The sequence below is a fragment of the Dermacentor andersoni genome, chromosome 1 (genome assembly GCF_023375885.2).
Source record: "Dermacentor andersoni chromosome 1, qqDerAnde1_hic_scaffold, whole genome shotgun sequence".
NCBI classification, from domain to species: domain Eukaryota; kingdom Metazoa; phylum Arthropoda; class Arachnida; order Ixodida; family Ixodidae; genus Dermacentor; species Dermacentor andersoni.
In genome coordinates, this window is record NC_092814.1 from 226,117,968 (window position 1) to 226,139,561 (window position 21,594).

Consider the following 21,594-nt stretch of genomic DNA (forward strand, 5'->3'; position numbering starts at 1 on the left):
AAGTTTAAAAACTATTTATGCTGAAACTCGTACTTCAAGTCGCTGTTTATTTTTCCCACGGTTAACATTTGAGTGAAAGGTAAATCATAAACGAGCTCGGTGATCCAATCTGTCAATGTTGAATACAATGTTAGCAATAGTCATCGTGTCAGGTGGCTACGTGAGTACATGCGGGCGGACAAGGCGTTGAGGCAACGCCTGCATCTCAGCCCGATGGTGGAGTCGAATAACGAGGTGTATATAGTTCACAGCGTTTCGAATATCGGTCATGCTTGACGTGAGCGCACTCCCCAAACAAACAACTTGTTGGGAAAACACGCGCTGAGTAAATCCGGTGAACGATTGAGAAATTATTTCTGTCTTAGTTTTTAGTTCTTTATAGTGATTAAAAAGCATTTTAGTTGCATTCTTTGAAGAACACGACTTACCCTAGTGAGCCGCAACTTGAATCAGGTACCGCTGCCACAAATTCCGCCACCACGTGCCTATGTCACAAACTGTAGAAGGTCTACCAAAGGTACTAGGATTTCTTGCCTATGATTTTGGTAGCTTTATTTTGCTGATGTAACTCTTTGGTTACTTCAGTGCTGATTGCTGTTGCAGCTTTCATGCGTCGTCTTCGTTCCTGCCGAGGGAAAGAAGAAGAAGCGGGGGAAGCCGCAGTGCCATTGGTCAAGTTCCGCGGACGGCGGACGCCATATCTGCAGTGTCCAAATTCGAAGACCCTTAGCGGGGCCCCTCCAAAATTGTGCTGCCCTCACGGCATGAACTTTCGTTGGCACGCTGAGCCATGAACGACTACTACAACCTGCTCGAGGTGCCGCGCAACGCGTCGCCAGAGGACATCCGGCGCGCGTACCGACGGCTAGCGCTCAAGTGGCACCCGGACAAGAATCCTGACAACAAGGCCGAGGCCGAAGCCCGCTTCAAGGAAATCTCGGAGGCCTACGAGGTACTCTCTGACGAGTCCAAGCGGCGCCAGTACGACCTGTACGGCAACGGCGGTTTCGACGCCGACCACCGAAACGACTACGGGAGCTCCCGGGGTGGCAACGGCTACAGCAATGGAGGCGCCTTCGCGTTCACTTTTCGAGACCCTGAGGAGCTGTTCCGCGAGTTCTTCGGCTCGTCGGACCCGTTTCGAGACCTGTTCCGTGGCATTCATGGCGGCCAACGCGGTGCCACTGTGCTCACCGGCGGCTTTCCCTTTTACCAACAAAACTTCGGCAGTATATTTCGCTCAGGCTTCCTCATCGACTTGGATGACCTGCTGTTCGGGCCGCACGTCTCTGCCAGTGGCATGGGCGGCGGTCCGGCGGGCTTCGCGGGCATGCCGACGCAAGAGATGACCTCGGTACGCTATGTGAACGGTAAGCGCATCGAGACGCGCACCATCATCCAGGACGGCATGAAGACCGTACTCTGCTTCGAAGACGGCCAGCTCATCTCGCGCACTGTCGAAGGCGCCGGGCAAGACATGTACGGGACCCCCGAAGAAGCGCCCCCGGTCCCCTCCAGGGAGGCACCGCAACAGCAACAGCGCAGGGATCCCGCCGACTTTTCGCCTTCCTCGCAGTTCGGCAGTGGCGTCGCAGCGCAGCCAAGCTCGACGAGCAAACGATCTTCGCAAACAAAAAGCAGAGCGCCCGCCGGAGGCAGCAGTCCCAAGATGAGCTTAAGCGGCAAGGCCAGCACTTCTTGCAGCGCTCCGTCCCCGTCTAAAGCCTCGAGCAAAGGCGGCAGGAGCAAGAGCCACTCCAGCAAGCTCCAGAAGGGAGGCAAAGACGGCAGGAGGCTGCCGGTGGCTAGGAAGGACACTCCCGACACTACAAGCTCTACACCATCTTCAAATTTGTCGCGGCACGATAAATCAAGAAACCGAAAACCGTAGTTAATAAGCTAGCTTGTCTTCACGTGGAGTAACTGCCAATAGGTTTACTTGAGGTAGGAAGAAAATTGAAGGGTGCAAACAAGCAGTGTGGCTATTCTGCGAGGTGTGTGAGCTCACACACTAGGAAGACGGTGCACCAAATCTGAGAGAACTGTGTGAGCTCGCGCACTAGGAAGACGGCGCACCAAATGTGTGAGAGAACATTTCCAAGAACTACCTGCCATACGTGTAAATGCTTCAACGCTCACACAACCTGAAAGGTGTCCCATGTGTTGCCGGAAGCCAGGCCCGCTAGCTTCTACTCGCTTGTCTTCAGAAGAAGGACCATTTGAATATCTACCAAAAGTAACTATAATAAAGTTTGGTTACTGTGCGAGAACTCCATGTAAGGGAGTAGCACGAAGAAAGCTCCGTGTCCTTTCAATGTCCAATATGCACTTGAATGTATCAGGCAGTTTTGCTTTTCGTTTCTTTGTGTAAATTTGTGCCATAAAGCTGAAGTATTATTTGAAAAGCGATTAAAAGCTGCCTAGCTGTAGGCTAAATGATCGCATATGTACTTCTAGCAGCTCGTTGTCCCGATTTCTTTCATTAGACTTCATCGAGTTATGACATGATTTTTCACATAATGGTTCTAGACGATTTCATGGTTTCTTTGTATGCATACGTGATATGTCGTGCTCATACTAGTGACCCATTGTCGTTATGCGCGCACTATTATGTCTTAGAGAACCAAAAAATCTTAGAAACCGACGTGGTCATGACAGCTTCTATTTTATTCCTCAAGCGCTGGCCGGCCAGCAATGACCGCAATAGTCCTCATTTTTCTGTCTACATGCGATAAACAAAGTACCTACGTGCAACCATGTTCAAAGGAAACTCTGGTTATATGTCTGTTTCATGCAGACATCAGAAGGGGCGCCCCTTTTCGGGTCTGTGTCTGTTCATGGCCTTTCCAGTAACATGTGTGTCCGACTATATGGGGATAGAAACTGCGACAGCCTCGGTTGCATACAGAGCTCCATGCCATTTAGTGGCCAAATGCGGAAACACGCCAGCACTCATTCTCTCTTAAACAAGGTGGAAGGCGCGCCACGCCCACAACTGTCGCCGCGGCAGGCCCCGCCTCAACAAAAGAAGTCGCAGCCGCTACGCGACCAGAACAATGTCGTAGCTCGGCTGCGCTGCTAGCACAAAGGTGAGAGCGCCAACGAGCTCTCTGAATGAACGAGGCAAATCTAAAACGCGCCGCGAAAAGGCCCTATGTCTTGTATAGCTAGTACTTGGCTGTCGTACATGAGAAGTTGGCGCAACCAGGCCATCATAAACTGCTGGCGACAGGCACGCTTATCCCGAGGTAAAGCTGTTCGTTTTGTGGTTGTCTGCTATTGCACTGTATAATCTTGGTACCCCTGCCGGGTCCTTTTCCTGGCCGCAGTTGACAACCGCCTTGGGGGTGTTCTCGCTGAGCGTGGTGTTCGCCTACCTGCTACACGTGTGCGTCGAGGCGCCCGTTCTGCGACTGGAGAAGCTGATGTTCGAAGGGGACACCAGCGACGCCGTAGTAGCGACGCCGGTCAACGGAAAGGCCCGCAGCTCGAACATGGGCACCGTCCAGAAGTCAGCTGTGTGACTGTGGCACGAGCTCGTGAGGCGCTCGACAACCAAAAGGGACACAACTCTGCCAGGAGTCTGAGCTTCTCTTGGATCAATTGCTCATTTTTCAGAAACAGCATAAGCCTCCACTTCTCTTTTCTTACCCACAGCGATGGCTCAGTGGCTGTGGCGTGCTGCTGCTAATCGCTGTGTCCCGAGTTCGATTCCCGGCCTCTGCGGTCGTGGCAGAATGTGAAAACGCTCGTGTGTCGAGTACCTGGCGGAAGTTAAGGAATCCCAGGTAGCCAAAATTAAACCGAAGCCCCATCACTACGGCGTATCTCGCAGGTTGTAGCTGTGGTGCTTCTAGACAACTATAGCTGTCGGCATTCGCCCGCTGTTTATCTGAAATCTATGAAAAAATAATAACTCTATCATTTTGTCAAAACGAACGAAACCACATGTCCAATGCACACGGATATTTTCGCCTGGGCAAGAGCTCGTAAGAGCTCGTAAGTGGTACCAGTGTGCTTGCAGTAAGTGTAGCACAACGCCCTCAATCCTCGATGAACAATCCCATAGGGCGTAGGTCAAATCACGGACACACAAAATTCCTCTGCGTGACTCACAGAGACCGAGCCCAAATGAGGCCACGAGCATGGTACGACTCAGCACGTTCAAAATGCAGGCTGTAAATGACGTGCATGTACTATAGCGTATGCTTGCATGCCTCTATGCTGGCTTCTCTCCTATTTTCTCCGGGACAGCCGCGAACTTTCGGTTCCTGTGTTATCCGCAGTGCTCCAGCGGAATCTTCGCCTTCATCGTCCACATGGTGGTGTGTGCACGAGTACTGATATTTTAAGCCAAATAGAATGCACATCTAATAGTTCTAGAACTGAACCAAATATTTTTCCACTAATTTGCGAATACTGCGCAGTCTATTGCAGTAGTTTTCTAATAGTGCACATTGAGGCTACAGTCAGAGAGAATAAACTTTATACAGAGCAGCAGGCGAGCGAAGCGAGCGTATGTAGCTCCACCGCTCTGCAGTGGGTGGTCCTCTCAGTCCAGGAGTCTGACGGCCTTAGCTGCCGCTCTCGCTCGGTCGGCCTGCTCGAACTGGTCCATCGAGTCGGAGCTCGACAGCGCTGCCTCCCATTGCCGTGTGCTTGGATGTATTATGGGCGTATGCTCTGGTGTGCTTGCGCATGCCCGTACTACGTGGTAGGGCGTTGCGCATTCAACGAAGTCGCGGCACTGCACAGAACTGTTAAATTACAACTGTTTATTACGTGACTCCTTCGAACTGCTTTTATACTCAGTTAACAGCATCAAATCACTAACCAACAAGCGAAACTCATTCCACACGTGCCGACAAACAAAGCAATGCCCATTCCTCGCTCGATCAAAATAGAGAAGGCGCGCTTCCCTTCATTTCGCCAAATCTTGCCATGGCATCTGCTTTAATGAGCTCACGCGTGAGCTAATTGTGGCCGTGATCGGCACCAGCATATTTGTTTAAATTAGGTACACACAGTCACTAGTATTGCTGCATAAAGCAAGAAAATCTCCGGGGTTTTGTGTGTGTGTTGCTGTTGCTGTTTTTATTTTTTAGATTGTGTTCATGCTTGCGCAACCAGTCATTCACACTACGCCCGTTTGTACAATTTAATATTTACCACCACGAGAAATGAAACCTGTACCCCGCTCTTTGTGCATATTATACAAATTCTGCAAACTTCGCTGTGTCCATTTTTGAAGACAAGGTTTTCTATGGCAACTACACACGGGTTTGGTGTACGTGGCATCTGGATATCTATCAGGCCTCGTACTTCGTCAAAAACTGGCTCTTCAGCACCTCCAGAGCGTGAGAGCGAGTCGTAAAAAGTATCAAAAAATCTACGTCTCAACGAAACAAGAAGCTAGAATTCGTCACAGAGTTGCTAAAATTAACGTTACAGACGTAGTTAGCGCCAACATAGTCGGAAATTAACCACATTGCACCACAGCCTCTGCGAACTCCAAGACGGGTCCACCGGCCACTTGGTAAAAAAAAAAAAAAGAGAGAAGAAAGGCGTGTCAACCAAACACGCTAAAGAACACAATGCCGACGTAATGCGGTTAAAAAACGAAAAAGAAAGAAGGAGGTGAATGGAACAACTCGATATGAATAAAAGAAATAGGGGGTCCGGAAGCAAACTATAAGGTCTGAGAATGAACCGAAGAAAATAATGCAAATAATGCGGAAATATTATGCAATTATGCAACAATGTATCATCTCTAATGCCCAATTTCTGTACATATATGTACATATACCAAGTAAGTCGACCTTGTCATTTTTTCACGTCGACTATGGTTGACAAACCCTTTTTCTTTAAGCTGATAGAGGGCTTGTCACGTTTATTTGCAGCAAAAAAAAAAAAAAAAAACACGAATATTGGCACGCTGAACGACCTTCTACAAAGCCCGCCGTGGTTGCTCAGTGGCTATGGCGTTTTGCTGCTGAGCACGAGGTCGCGGGATCGAATCCCAAACACGGCGGTCGCATTTCCATGGGGGCGAAAACACCCGTGTACTTAGGTTTAGGTGCGCGTTAAATAACCCCAGCTAGTCGAGATTTCCGGAGTCCTGCACTACGGGGTGCCTAATAATCAGACAATGGTTTTGGCACGTACCCCATAATTTAATTTAACCTTCTACAAATTGTGAGAGTGTAAATGTATCGAATACCAACTGAAAGGCCAAACTATACATATGCTTGCGTTCGCTATTGGTGACCAAAACAAGCGGCGCTCTGACACATTGTCCGGAGACGTTTTTTTTTATTATTTTTTTTCGTTAAGCGTATACGAGTGCGAATCATAACATCTTAGCCCCCTCTTTTTTCTTTCTTTTTTTTCTTTCTTTTTTTAGCCATATTACGGCTGTAAATGCGGAGTTGAAGTCAACATATCCGTTCCCAGTGGTGCACTTTTTTTTTTTTTAACGAGCCCGGCCTTATCTGCCGGAAGCTCCGAGGCACAGCGCTGCTGTCAGTTGTTCAAGATGGCGGTTGTGCTTCACACGTCCATGGTGTACGAGCAACAAAGTGTGATTCGTTTTCTATGGAGCAAGGGACGAAGGTCCATCGAAATCCACAGGGAAAAACAGCCCACGTATGGGGAGAGGTGTCTCGCTTTGAGAAGTGTGAGGTGGTGGCGTTGTGAGTTCGCAAAAGGCCGTGAAGACTTGCATGACAATGAGCTCTCGGAGTGGCCGCATGCGTCGCTAACTGACGACAGGAGCATCTCAAATTATTGCTGCGATGGGACAAGTGTCTGAACCGGTGTGGGGACCATGTAGAAAAATAGCGTAAGGTACGTAGAATATACATATATTTGTAACTGCCTGTATACACCTAAAAAAGGGAAAATCAGACATCCACCCATTCGCCATCAGACATCATGCTTCAACAAATCCGATATCCATCCTCCGCTGTGCTCGTTCGTTCGGTTATGCATGCCGAGGGACAACGACGACGACGAAGTGAGAAGAGTCAGAGCTTTATATAAGTGGAAGTCTGCCCACTTGGCTACGCTGTAGTAATATTAGCTTGCGGGTCACCCAGGAACAGACGCCTAAGAGCTGTGCTCTAAAAAACTAACCCGTACCAATTTCATCGCAAAACTCGATAACATACCCAGCAGCAAAACTCGAGAACATTACTCGCAGCGCAATACCCGAAGGAAACCTCAGCGGCATTCAATTGAGCATTAATGTAATCGCATTCACAACTCATCAAAAGCGCTTAGGTGCCTGCGGATTTTTTTTTTTTTTAACCGTGATAGCCTTGAACAAATACGCCCCGTGGGCGCGTAGCAGTCCTCCAATAAACCGATGCCCAGTTGCGCGCACTTGTTTTTCTTTATACCCGCTGTGGTTGCTAAGTGGCTATGGTGTTGGGCTACTGAGCACGAGATCGCGGGATCGAATCCCGGCCGCGGCGGCCTCATTTCGGTGAGGGCGAAATGAGGAAACACCCGTGTACTTACATTTAGGTGCACGTTAAAGAACCCCAGGTGGGCTAAACTTCCGTAGTCCTCCACTACGGCGTGCCTCATAATCAGAAAGCGGTTTTGGCACGTTAAAACTCCGTAATTTATTTTTATTTTTCCTTATAAAAGCTTTAGTATGAGCTAGTTCGGTCATTGCACTAAAATTGCCGTCTGTAAAAAACGGATACACAGCTGGAAGTTGGCAATGCTCAGTGCTTCATTGTGCCGCCTGTTATTCCTGCACTCGTTCTTTCTCTTCAGTTTTCTTGAAACAGCAGATAGCTCTTATTACCCCAGTACTGTGTAATCCATCATGACGGTGGTTATGTACGAGCAACCTGTAGAAAAACACTGCTCTCAGTGTCATTAAAAATCTCTCTACGTCGTTTTCACTGCCTCTCGCAACCATTGGTTCTTCTGAACACGCAACGCTGATAGCCCCCGGAGAAGCATACGCAGTGAGAACAGTCAGAGCTGTATATAAGTGGAAGTCTGCCCACTTGGCTACGCTGTTGTAATATTAGCTTATCAGTCGCCTAGTTAGTCATGCGGATAAAAAATATATAAAAAAACTTTTGAGCTCCATGTGCCTTGGTGTTTTCCGCTTCCACGAAACTGCAGTCGGTTAAAGGGACGTACTGACAACCAATTTTCATGGTACCCACTTTTTTTAGTGCGATGAAAAGCTTACCAGCCAGAGCGTCTAATCATGAAGTAGTAACGCGGAAAACGCCGTGGAACATTTTTTATCCGAACTTTTCAATCTGCCGTGAGGATGAAGTCGTTCACTGGAAGCATGCTGAAAACTGAGGTGAGCGCGATAGCGATTAAAGGCCGGCACTAGTGCGAGGCAGACGACAAGTGGGGCCGTAGGTGTGAGAAATTATTATTTAGTTTGTCAAGTCGATGTTCCTGCGATTCATGTTTTCCAAAGTGTTAAAGTATTTCTGCAATAATAGCTACGCGTTTTTGCGGTTTCCTGTACAACTGCTTTGGTATTTGACTACTCAAGACGAAACCGAGCGCATCGAAAACGAAACGACGCTTTTACACGTGATACGCGGTTCGTGTTGCTGTAGCCAAACGCGTGCGCTTCTGATTTCCAGTGTCGTCTCTCGAAGACCTGAGCGAGCTGGAACAAAGGATTTCAGGTCGCGTGGGTGCTCAGAATTCAAATCCTTGCGAAGTAGCACCCGAACGTCACGCTTCGATTGACGAAAGCGGCAGCGGAAGCGACGAATCCGACTTGCACGATAGACCACCGTCCCCGCCACAAGCAGCGCGCCTGGAGAATGCCGATTGGTAAATGCTCACTCACACTAGGCCGACCCGACACCGATTTCGTTCTGCCGACTGTCGGCAACAGCGTTTTTTCCTTCGTGTCGGCGCCTCTGTCACACTGTACCGACGCCGACAATCTGCTGATGGTCGGCGGATAGCTCGGCGTCGGTACAGTGTGACAGAGGCGCCGACACGAAGGTAAAAAAACGCACCAATTTACGGCACAACTCGTCGATGGCATCTTATATCACAGGGAGATCCCAAAACTCTGGGTCCTTGCAAACCCGTGCTCGCGCGCCTACAACAGCATGTGCGCGCCGCCACGCATGTGGGACGACGCGAGCGCCGCTCGTTAGCGTTGACTTTCTTCACTTCGTAATATGCATAGAATAAAGCTCAAGTGTCTAATAATATACTAACTGCAATTTTAAGCAATAATTATACTGTACTTAATGACAGTCGACTTACGTACAGTAATCTCTCGACCCCATTTCGAAGTATCAAGATCTCACCGTCATGCCTCGCCACTTACTCGTTTTTCTGACTTTCCTTGCCAATTTAAAATTCTATTTCCTACTTAAATCGCGAAGAGCGTGCAGTATTCTATCACTATAAATCATAGTCATTTCATTTCCATCAACGTCTCGCAGCCAATTCTGGCCAGTTGTCAGTCCCTTTAAAGGGACACTAAAGGAAAATCATAACTTGACGTCGACTGTTTAAATACCATTCGAGAAACCTCGAAACGCTTGTGTCGTGCCAAGAAAGGACTTAATTTAGGAGAAAATTGCATTTGAATCGTCCGAATACGTTTTTCGTAATTCAAATCTTCCGACACCAAACCGGGGGGAGTGGTGACGTTGCATACGCCATCACTACCCTTTGCGGCCGTCCGTGAGTACAACGGCGCCTGACAGACGGCGGCACCGAGCCAAAACACAGCGGTGGATTTGCCGCTGAAGCTGCTTTTTCGTCAAGTGGCGTAGACCGGTCGGGCATCTAGCAACATCACATGAAAGCTGAATTCTCTGCTAGTTGCAGTTTGTGCGAGTTTCGCGAGCCTGCAAAACCAGCGCAGCGCGATAACGAAACTGCTGAAACGCGAAAGCGTGGGCGTCGCAGAGTAGAGCGAAAACGAAATCTTTCGACCACCTGTGTCGTTGTCAAGGGTAATCTGAATGAGTTCTTTGTTCTAAACATGAAATAGAACTGGGTAAATATCATTTTATTTGGTCTTATAATACAATACGATGTTGTTTTTTGCAACGAGTCGTTGAGCACTAGTGGCAGAATTCAACTTAGGAGTGCTGTCGCCATCGGGCAAGTACTTGAATGTCCCGGGGGAGTCTCTAATCATATCTTGCATTTACCTAAGTTTCTCGATTATTAAGGCCCTGTCCGCGATAATATTGCTACGGAACAGTATTTGTGATCACGAAGAGGCGAGCAGTGTGAAGACGACGACGACGATTGGAGGCTAGCGCGGGCTGTTGCCCCTTGGCCAAGTGCGGCGTATTTCCCTGTAAATATACTTGTATATAGCTTTTCGTCTGCGTCTTCCTACGTAACATATCTGGTGGAGGTGGACGTTCCCTGTACCTCGTCACAGCGCTTCGCACTGGACGGTACGTCGAGCCTTCCTTCATGGCTCCCGGCGACAACTCGACTCCGCCGGCTCCGACACCTGCTGCCACTTCAACGACCTACATCACTCTCCCCGCTCCCCGTAAGCCTGGCGTATTCTCGGGCAAAGATGGGGAAGACATCGAGGACTGGATCAGCCTGTACGAACACGTCAGCTGCAATAACCGGTGGGACCCTACTATCTACCATGCTCGCCAACGTAGTCTTTTACCTCGGTGGCACACCTCGAGTTTGGTTTCGGACGCACGAAGATGAGCTCACCAGTTGGGATTCGCTTAATCAAAAGCTCCGAGACTTGTTCGGCAACCCCTACGGTCACAAACTTGCCGCGCAGAAGGCGCTTTCCGGCAGTGTGCAGACGTCAACAGAGCCCTATATCACGTACATTCAGGACGTCTTGGCTCTGTGCCGCAAAGTTGACGCACACATGACTGAGTCAGACAAGGTTTCCCACATCCTCAAAGGCATTGCCGATGACGCCTTCAACTTGCTCGTTTTCAACAACGTGGCGACGGTGGATGCAGTTATAATAGAGTGCCGCCGCCTGGAACTCGCTAAAAGACGACGTATTGACCAGCAGTTTGCCCGCCTGCCCAACACCCCAGCGACATCTTCCTGTGCCGACGCTCCTCGTCCCAACAACACTTGCGATGTTACCAGGATCGTCCGGCGTAAGATCAAGGCCGCCTATCCGGCTGCCTTCGACTCCAGCCCTACCAATGCACCTGCAGTCACGGTTTCCCTGGTCCAGGCAGGTGTCTTGCCAGGAGTTCGAAAACATGGGTCTTCACACCATCTGCTCCGCCCATCCCCCTGACACCCACCCAACTTCTTCGATTCCGCCCCGTCCCGCATCTCCTTACCCACCACGTTTCCGCAAACCATCTGAATGGCACACTGCTGACGACAAGCCCATTTGTTTTCACTGCCATCGAATCGGGCACATTTCTCGGAACTGTCGCAGTCGCTGGAGTGCCCCGAACCGGTCTACTTATACTGCCTACTCTCGCCCCCCAGGTGGCCCTTCTCGTCCCTATGCCGCACGCTCCGATAATGCCGCCACTGGTTCCCCTTGGCCGAACCGCCCCTATTCTCGTTCGCCTTCGCTCCAACGACGAATCTCGCTCTCCCCAGCCCCGTCGCTCCTATTCGCCGGCTCCCTTTTGACGCCGCTCCCAGCCGGAAAACTAGACGATGCAGCGCCTCGAGGTGACGCTACATTGCTGCTACGCCACCAAATCGTCTACTGACGTTGCCCACTCATCTGAACCTTCTTGACGTGCAAGTCGACGGTGTTTCTGTGTCTGCTCTTATAGACATTGGGGCGCATTTGTCGGTAATGATCGCTGACCTTCGTAACCGGCTGAAAAAAATGATCAAGCCCGCCACGACGCCTGTTGTCAGTGTCACCGATGGCGGAACAGCCCCCGTAATTGGTATGTGTGCCGCCCGCGTCTCCTTCGCCGATCGCTCCACTATCGTGCTATTCACAGTCATCGCCCACTGTCCCCACGACATCATCCTCGGCTTAGACTTCCTCTCCGCACATTCTGCTCTCATCGATTGTTCCGCCAGTACTCTCCGCCTTGACCTGCCTGTTCTGGATCCCGCTGAACCACACACCAGTCGCCTTAGTTCCGTCGACTTCGTTCGCTTGGCACCTTCGGCACTGACTTACGTTGACTTAGTGTCATCACCACCCATCCCCGACGGTTACTACATCGCGGCTTCTATGTTAGACGTCCTCCTTAGACACGTGATCACAGTACCTCATACAGTTTTATCTATTACGGCGAATTGCGTCTGCCTGCCAGTGGTCAATTTTGGCTTGACGACACAAGTACTGCCACGCGGGATCTCTGGCCCAGCTTTGCTCATTCGAGGATCACTTAGTAGCATCTATTGCAGCAGACGACAAGTCAGCCGATCCACCTCTACCATCGCACTCGGCAACTTGTACCATCGCCGACTTACAGAAAATGATTGCGCCCGACATGCCGTCCGAGCACGCTCGTGAGCTCTACCGCGTTCTGTTTGCCTACCACGATATTTTTTACTCTAACGATCGTCCTTGGGCCCAAACTACAGCTGTTAAACATCGCATTAATACCGGCGATGCCCCTCCTATCCATCGCCGCCCGTATCGAGTGTCCCCGGCTGAGCGTCAAGTTATTCACGCCGAAGTTCGCAAAATGCTTGCCAAGAACATTCTTGAACCGTCATGTATAGTCCATGGGCGTCACCTGTTTTACTGGTAAAAAAAAGGATGGCTCATGGCGCTTTTGCGTGGATTATCGGCACCTTAACAGGGTTACCAAAAAAGGACGTGTATCCCCTACCTCGGATTGATGACGCACTTGATTGCCTCCATGGTGCTTGCCTGCATGGTGCTCGCTATTTCTCCTCTATTGACCTTCGCTCCGACTGCTGGCAGATTGCCGTGGATGATCTCGACCGCGAGAAGACTGCTTTTGTAACACCCGACGGTCTTTATCAATTCAAAGTGATGCCGTTCGGTCTATGTAACGCTCCTTCCGCTTTTGAACGCATGATGGACTCCCTTCTTCACGGTTTCAAATGGTCCACGTGACTGTGCTACTTGGACGACGTTATAGTATTCTCCCCAACGTTTGCTACCCGCCTCAAGCGCCTCTCAGCAGTACTGGACGTTTTTCAACGAGCCGGTCCGCAACTCAACGCATCAAAGTGCCAATTCAGCCGTCGCCAGATTACCGTCCTTGGACATCTCGTTGACGCGAACGTAGTGCAACCGGACCCAGGCAAGATCCATGCTATTACGCATTTCCCTGTTCCGAAGTGTGTCAAGGATGTGCGCAGCTTCATCGGCCTTCGTTCGTACTTCCGCCGTTTCGTGAAAAATTTCCCCGCCATAGCACGACCACTAACCGAGCTTTTGAAAAAAGACGCCCCCTTCCAGCGGGGCGATAACGAGGCCTCTGCATTCTCGCATCTAATCGACCTTCTCACAACGCCTCCCGTCTGGCCCATTTCGATCCTTCTGCGCCTACCGAAGTGCGTACTGATGCCAGCGGTTACGGAATTGGCACAGTACTGGCACAACGCCAGCGCGGCCACGACCGTGTTATCGCTTACGCCAGCAGGCTCCTCTCACCCGCGGAGCGCAACTATTCCATCACTGAGCGTGAGTGTCTGGCCCTAGTTTGGGCGGTTGCGAAATTCCGCCCATAATTATATGGCCTTTTCCGTTGTCACAGACCAACACGCGCTTTGCTGGTTGTGCTCACTAAAAGATCCTATAGGAAGACTTGGTCGCTGGGCGTTACGCCTCGAAGAATATTCGTATTATGTCATCTATAAATCTGGCCGACTACACAAGGACGCTGACTGCCTGTCTCGCTAGCCGGTCGACGAGCCTGACGACGCCGACAGTATTACCGCCAACGGCATTTTTCTCTGTGTCTGCCTTCGCTAACATCGCCGATGAGCAGTACCGAGACCTATCGCTGCGAGCACTCATCGAGCGTCTGCGCTCTACACCTACCGACGCATCCGTTCGCCGATATGTCCTCCAGGGCGGCATTCTGTACGAAGGAACTTCCTCCCTGACGGCTCTGATCTTCTTCTTGTTGTGCCAAAACATCTACGACAGACTGTGCTCTTTGAGATGCGTGACGCACCCACTGCAGGACATCCTGGGGTAACCCACAAGTACGACCGCGTCCGCCGCCGCTTCTAGTGGCCTGGTCTCGCGTGCTCCGTCCGACGCTATGTTGCTGCCTGTGATCCCTGCCAGCGTCGGAAGACACTTCAGGTGCTAACTGCCGGTCATCTCCAGTCGATAACCGTCCCTGTGGAACCGTTCTTTCGTGTTGGATTACACCTCCTCAGTCCCTTTCCCACGTCATCCTCCGGGAACAATTGGGTAGCCGTCGCAACTGATTACGCCGCCCGATACGCTATCACGCGGGCTCTCCCTACCAGTTGCGCCACTGATGTCGCGGACTTTCTCTTGCGTGCCATTATCTTGCTTCATGGCGCCCCGCGACAGCTGCTTACTGACCGTGGTCGTAACTTCCTCTCGAAAGTAATCGCCGACATTGTGCGTTCCTGCTCCATTCAACACAAGCTGACTACCTCATACCATCCTCAAACCAATGGCCTGACAGAGCGGTTAAACCGTACTCTTACCGATATGCTGTCCAAGTACGTTTCCAAGGACCACCACGACTGGGACACTGCCCTTCCTTACGTCACATTTGCGTACAATTCTTCCCGGCATGACACCGCCGGATTTTCTCCATTTTATCTACTGTACGGTCGCGAACCAACCTTGCCCCTAGACACGGCACTTCCTCCTGCTGCGATCTCAACAAGCGCGAGAGAGAGAGAAGGGAAGAAGGAAAGGCAGGGAGGTTAACCAGACTGAGTCCAGTTTGCTACCCTACACGTCGGGAGGGGAATGGGGAGTGAAAGAGAGAGAGAGAGAGAACTTAGGTGTAGGATGTCTATAGTCGGGCACTCAAGTCTGTTTGTTGCCTTCAGGTAGTCAAAAAGAGCTCGAACTGCTTTCTGGGCTAATGAACTGTGAGGCCAGGCTCCCAAGATCTTCGCTTCCGTAAATGGCCTGTCATCCAATCTATTCAAGGCACACTGGAGAGTCTCACGTTGATTATCGAAGCGAGAACAGTGGCACAGAAGATGACTAATGGTCTCTTCATACTTGCACTTAGCGCACATTGATGAATCCGCCATTCCAATACGATAGCTGTAGGAGTTGGTGAATGCTACTCCTACCCACAGCCGACACAGCAGTGTTGCGTCACGTCGTGGAAGGTTCGATGGTAATTTAAGTTTCAGTGATGGGTCGAGGCTGTATAAACGACACTTAGAGTTCTGTGGTGTATGCCAGTAACTTAACGTGATGGTACGAGCGAGACTGCGAAGCTCTCTTGCAGCGTCGACTCTCGATAACGGTATAAGGAGTGTCGGTGAGCCAGCCTGGGCACGTCGGGCAGCGTCATCGGCGAGGTGATTACCAACGACGCCACAGTGTCCCGGCAGCTACTGAATATATCATGTCCTCGTTCAGAAGCGCAATGGCAGAAGCGCAAGCGAGTATGCGCGCGACGCCATCGCCCTCGCCGACCATGCACGCCAGCTTTCCCGTACTCTACTGACGGCCTCGCAAGCCACTCAGCAGTGTCGGTACAACGCCCGCCACCGTGACATACAGTTTTCACCTGGTGCGCTCGCGCTCTTGTGGTCGCCCTCTCGTCACGTCGGACTTTCAGAGAAGCTCCTTTCGCGATACACAGGGCCCTACCGCGTGCTGCGCCAGGTGACGCCTGTGACGTAGGAAATTGCTCCTGTGAGTTCAACCTCGTCCTCTACTCTGGCATCTAGAGATGTCGTGCACGTCAGTAGGCTCAAGGCCTACTACACTGCTTCCGAGTCCGGCCTTTAGTTGCTCCGGGACGGCGCTTTTGCCGCCGGGGGTAGTGCTACGGAACAGTATTTGTGATCACGAAGAGGCGAACAGTGTGAAGACGACGACGACGATTAGAGGAAAGCGCGGGCTGTTGCCTCTTGGCCAAGTGCGGCGTATTTCCTTGTAAATATACTTGTATATAGCTTTTCGTCTGCGTCTTCCTACGTAACAATATTGACGCTTTAGAGATTCTCATTCACTAATCTATCACTTTAGCTTCACTTCATATTTGCCTTTAGAGTCCCTTTAAGGATATTTCGTTACGTTTCGTTTCACATGCTCAGAATAAAATTTGCAGTGGAACCCCACCGTTTTAATACCTGTACTTGTCACAACATAGGAAACTGTGATTACACGGGATACGTTCTCGGTTTATCATCATGACTGCATGCGCGATCCACTGCGATTACGCACTTACGTGAAAGCCCTTACTAGCCGTCTCCTCCGGTTAATCAAATCTGCATTCATTGCCGGACGTGAAATCTCCATTAAGAAGCACGACAGTGCGGCGACATCAAGTGTACGAAAGGACAGTAAATTGTTGCTATTTTGCTCGCGCTTGAAGGATTTCATGTCGCAGCTAAACATCTTTTCTTGAAAGGTCAGCAGCCTAATCTGTACATATAATGATTCGTATAGGACAAACAGCTATTTATTTGTTAAAATCCACTGTCCGCACCAGGCCCGGATCCAGGTCTTTTTTTTATGCGGGGAGGTAGGGGGGGGGGGGGGTGGCTAGGGGGGGCTCTGGCTTTGAGATGGTGGTTGATAAGGATGACGATGAGTTTTTTTTTTACATGCTGGCGGGTTCTCTTCAATGATAATCATTAAACCTGTCTTCACTCTCCAGAGCGAGAGAAGAGTAACAGAAGGAGAAAATAACTTTTCACATGCCGTACGCTGGGGCTGCGAACCCAAATATTTAGGGAAGGGGGAGAGAGGACGACGTACAGAAATACCCCCTGGATCCGCGCATGGTCCGCACAACATGTGAACATATAGTACTGCAGGGTACGCTGTGTTGGAAGATACTTTTTCGTGGGTACCAAGCCAGAATTTGCCTCATATTGTCACGTTGTAGTGACAGGGAAGAACGTATGCATACGTTATCGTATCCATTCAATAGCGTCAAGCCCCTCTCCCTTTTGCGGCGATTCAGGCATTAATAACCAACCGCTGTAAACGGTCTATACAGTCACATACGCAGCAGTTTTCAGGCAACTCGCATGGTGCTCAAAGCTGTCCATTATGTGATCCGTCTCTTTTAGAGCGCAGCTCTTTGGCGCCCGTTCCTGCGTTTCGCGTCACCGTGGCCGTTGTCCCTCGCCGTAACCAGCTCCGTAGCCGGGGCCAGCGCGCTGCTTTAGCTGCGCGAGCTCCTGGCGCAATCTCTCGCGCACGGCGCGAGCCTTGCCCTCTTCGCTCCTCCAATGTCACCCCTGTGCGGCGGCAATAAGAGCGCCAGCTCGGTGACGGCTGATCTCGATGATGTGCTGCTGCCCAAGCCGAAACGCATAGCCGCCGCCGTTAGCCATTACGTGAACCCCCCCCCCGTCCTCCGTGGCGGCGACCGCTCGAGAGCGCGCGGTGTTCTCCGGTTGCCTTAGTGTCGGCTCGGTATCAGCAAATCACGGTGCGCGCTTCCCAAGCCGAAACTCAAAGCCAGCTTCAGTTGACTCGCTAGCAGCGTTAGGGTGGCTAGCAGCGTCAGCGGCGTCCGTCAGTCGCTGCCATCTCTTCGCCGCGCAACGTTCCTATGCGCCTAAGCGCTGTTTCCCGCGACCTCCCGATATGCAAAGCAGTTGCGCCAAGCTACGCTCCGTTCGCGGCGGCTGGTGCGAAATGTTCCGCACGAGATGGATTGTCCGAGGCTCACAGACGGTTTATATTATAATGTAATCCATCTGCCTATATAAATAGTTCATTCTCAGCCAGTTCTTTCTGAGCCATGAGCGAGGCAGCCGGTGGAAGTCCTTCGTCTGCCGCTGCTGCTAAACGAGCTACCCGAGCAGAGGCCCAGCGCCGTCACCGCCAGAATCCAGAGCTGCGCTACGGCGAACCAGGCATTGGTGCAGCAAGTCGAGCATATTGGGGTCGAGGACATAGCGTGGCGCTGTCTGCCGGAATCTCTCCGTGGCGTAAAAACGTCATTACGCAATAACGATCGCGAAGTGTTCGGCGCCTCCAGTGGCTCAGCCCGTTCAGCCACCGTTGTTTTCGTGTTGCAAGCGTTGAATGTGTGCGTCTGAGCTGCAAAACAACCTGGTCTGCAGGCCAACAAAGGTACTTAGCGAGCCTACGTGTACCGCATCGTCCGCTCTCGTCGGAGCGTGTGTACGCGGCGCCATGGACGACGAACGTGAAGAGGCAACTTGCGTATATGAGAGCTGTTATAAACAACTCGAAGCACTCGCACATCTCGTGTACATTCATGTTTGCTGAGGCAAGCGTGATTGCGCGCGCCTATCTCTTGCTTTTGCGCGCACGGTGCGCGGCCGAGAGGTAAGATTTCGATTTGCGTTGATTGCTGTGCCTGATTCACGGCAACGCTTCACCCTAGTTTCGAGCGTGCAATTAAATTCGCGGCGCATATGATGCTTTAATATTGGTTATTAAGTTCGCATGACCGTTAATAAAGGTGGCCGTACGCACTCTTGGCGCAATAACAGTACAGTTCGCAGCATTCATCGTGGCGAGCGCGTCGTGCCACCTTCGCCAGAATCATCGCCGGACGATGATTTATCCCTGATATATTTTATTAAGTGGAACTTCAACCGATTATATTTTTTGTGTCCTCAATCCATGTCTCCACTCTTTGCCCGTCTCTGCGCAGGTATTTTGACTGATGTGATATCAAGTGAGCACGCTGCAAGTCCAGTGGATATCGCTTGCTCGACTCTTAATTACGATCACCATATTTCGTTTTCAGTGACTCTGCCGGTCTAGCATCAACCAATTCGTTGACCAGCAGTTCAGCACATCACGGCTGCTAACAGAAGGGGAGGCAGTGTGTGAGGCTGACCACGTTCGATTATGCAGCGTAAATGAACAGCATCAGGACCAATTCCGCCTAATTAGATAATTAGTCTTAATTAATTAACTTCGAAAATATTATAATTCGAATAAAAGTGTCAATGAGAAAATTGTAGAGCAACATGAAAAACTTGCTCAATACGTGCTACATAAAAGTGTTTTTTCGAGCGCGGAAGAAGCCCGGGAATAGACGCAAAGTGCCTCGAGCGGTCGATCCCGCGGCAATTTTGCGTAATTTTGCGCGGTGACGGTGTTATCGCCCTTGGACTTTACACGGAACTTCACGGCGACGGCGACGGCTGAAATGCGCTTGGAGTGTCCATACAATTGCTCTGGCAATAAAAATTTTCGTAATGAAATCACACCGAGCGCTTCACAAAGGCTAGCAAATCGTCAGGTTCCGCATTACACGTTGCGCGCAACCTCCCACAAGTTATGCAACCCGAAGGAAATCAGGCGCGAGCTTATCTCCAGCTCCCGATTCCGGCGAAGCTCGGTGTGTTTCGGGCGGTCCAAGGGCCGGACAGGAAAGTTCTACGATAGCACTGTTCCGGGAACAAGGCACCGTTTTTTCCAGCCTGGCGCGAATATACGTCGTAAATTCTCATACGTAGTCACTGGAACCGAACATTTTAGCTCCAAGGCCGTACGCAATATGTTGTTCGCGGAAGTGCTTGCTACACACGCGATAATGAATGTTGGGCTGCTTCCTTATTCTCAGCTTTATCAGCCATGCACCCTGCTGGGGTACGCATGAAAACTCGCACTGGGCTCCGTCGAATACGTTCGGCACAGCGGCACCGAACAGTTAATCATGCTGAAACAATAAACGAAATTACTGCCTTCAGGATGAAAGCATAGAGAAAGGAATACAACAAGAGCGGACACTCCCACAGAGCCCAGCGGCCCAATTGAATGCAGCGCACCAAGCCGTCGGCGTTAATACCTGAACCACGCTTCCGGATTTGTGCGCGCGCGTTTTGAATACTAGCTGCTACGCGTCATGCCGATTCCGTTGGGTTCTTTTTTTTTTTTTCTACAGCTTAACCGCGCGGTGTCTTCGCGCGAAATCGTTTTATTACTAAGTACAATTGATTGCGAACGATCTTCACAAGCCTCTATCGAATATGTGCCACGTGCAATCTCATAAAGACGCAAGACGCCTTGTGAAATGAGGAAATGTTTATTTTATTCTTTATAAATGCTCGTTGCGGGCTTTTTGTGCATTCATCCAACGTTGTGGTACCAGGTAAGCAGCAGTAGTTCCCGTAGGAAGCTCCACCAGACGACGTCAGCTGAAAAATTAAATTACAAGCAAGTGTTATTTTGGTCTTAAGATGCAAGAATAATGCATGTAGAGGCGAAGCGTGCGAAAGTGGTGAATTGGCGGCATTACTAACAAAAGCAGTTCGTATTTACAAACATGGCGTAGAAAATACCCGACTCATCCGAAACAATACCGTGCATACCACAAAAACATTCTAATTCCAAGCATTCCCCTCTTCTCGGGCCTTATTTGCTGCACTTTAATAGCACGAATGCACGGGCTACGGCGCGTTTCGCGAACTTAGCCACAACCGACGCGATAGTACGCTATATATATATATATATATATATATATATATATGAATAGACAAAGGTGACCACAACACAGGCTTTCAACCAGACCATGCTCGACGCTCGCAGAATTCCTTCTACTCGCAGTCAAGACAAACGCTTGGGTGCCGTTCAGAAGACAGAATTTTCGAGTTACTATAGTTCCTGGCGTTTGAGCTCCTTCGCGTTATCTCTTGCGCGTTCTGCCGGCGCAAGCAACACACTCCCGTGCTACCACTCTTTACAATTCCTTGTCGCGTTTTTGACAAGCGTGAGTACCGAAAGAAGGCTTAAATTGTTGCGGGGGCATAAAAATTGCCACAAACTTGTCGCAGTAAGTTTGAGTGCGCGCCAAACTGTCACCACGGCTGAGCTGCTTTTTGCTGCGTCACGACAGGCGCAGCGACCGTGCCTCATAAGTAACAAACAGTACCGAAAATAATTTTCGACAATGTTGGGCGTCGGAGAAAGCGCCATGAACATGAACTTGTCAGTGCATTAAAGCGCGAAACCGCGCACCACGGCAGAGCTGCTTTTCGCTAACTGCGTCACAGCGCCAGGCGCGCCCACTGCGCTTAAAAGGTACTCCAAAAAGTAATGCAATGAAATACAATACTGTTGGCGGTCAGATGAAGCGCCAAAACTTGTCGCAGTAAAATTCAGTACACGCGAAACTGCGTCACAACACCCCGTGCGACTAGCGTGCCCAAAAACTACCGAAATAGGTTAAAATAATATTGGAGCTCACCGAAAGCCTCGCAACATCTGCTAGTACGATTCATTAATTCAAAGTAACTGCGCCACGACGGCCACGCTGTTTTTCGTTAACTGCGTCACAAGTCTAGCCTATAGGTGCCAGGCAGTAAGCCTAATTGCTTGAAATGCGTCGCAGATTGTCGAACAAAGTTTCTCACCTTGCCGTAGTCCAATAGTGCAGTGGTGCCATGTCGAAGTTCAGAACGAATGTAAGAATTCGCCGGGAGCCCACCAAATCAGGCTAAATCCCAAATTAGAAAAAGAGGCAGACGGGTGACCGAACAGGCCAA

The 21,594-nt window shown here is 50.4% G+C and overlaps 1 protein-coding gene and 1 pseudogene across 1 annotated transcript in view; both read left to right on the forward strand.

Moving 5' to 3' along the window:
- LOC126547814 (nose resistant to fluoxetine protein 6-like) overlaps positions 1-5,231 on the forward strand; it is a 44,101-nt gene extending 38,870 nt beyond the window's left edge. Inside the window, exon 15 of the mRNA XM_050195804.2 lies at positions 3,330-5,231. Coding sequence (XP_050051761.1) covers positions 3,330-3,524 — 195 coding nt within the window. The 3' untranslated portion in view covers positions 3,525-5,231. The remainder of the gene's footprint in view (positions 1-3,329) is intronic.
- On the forward strand, positions 678-2,318 carry LOC126547815 (dnaJ homolog subfamily B member 6 pseudogene; annotated as a pseudogene).
- Positions 5,232-21,594: the final 16,363 nt, after the last annotated feature.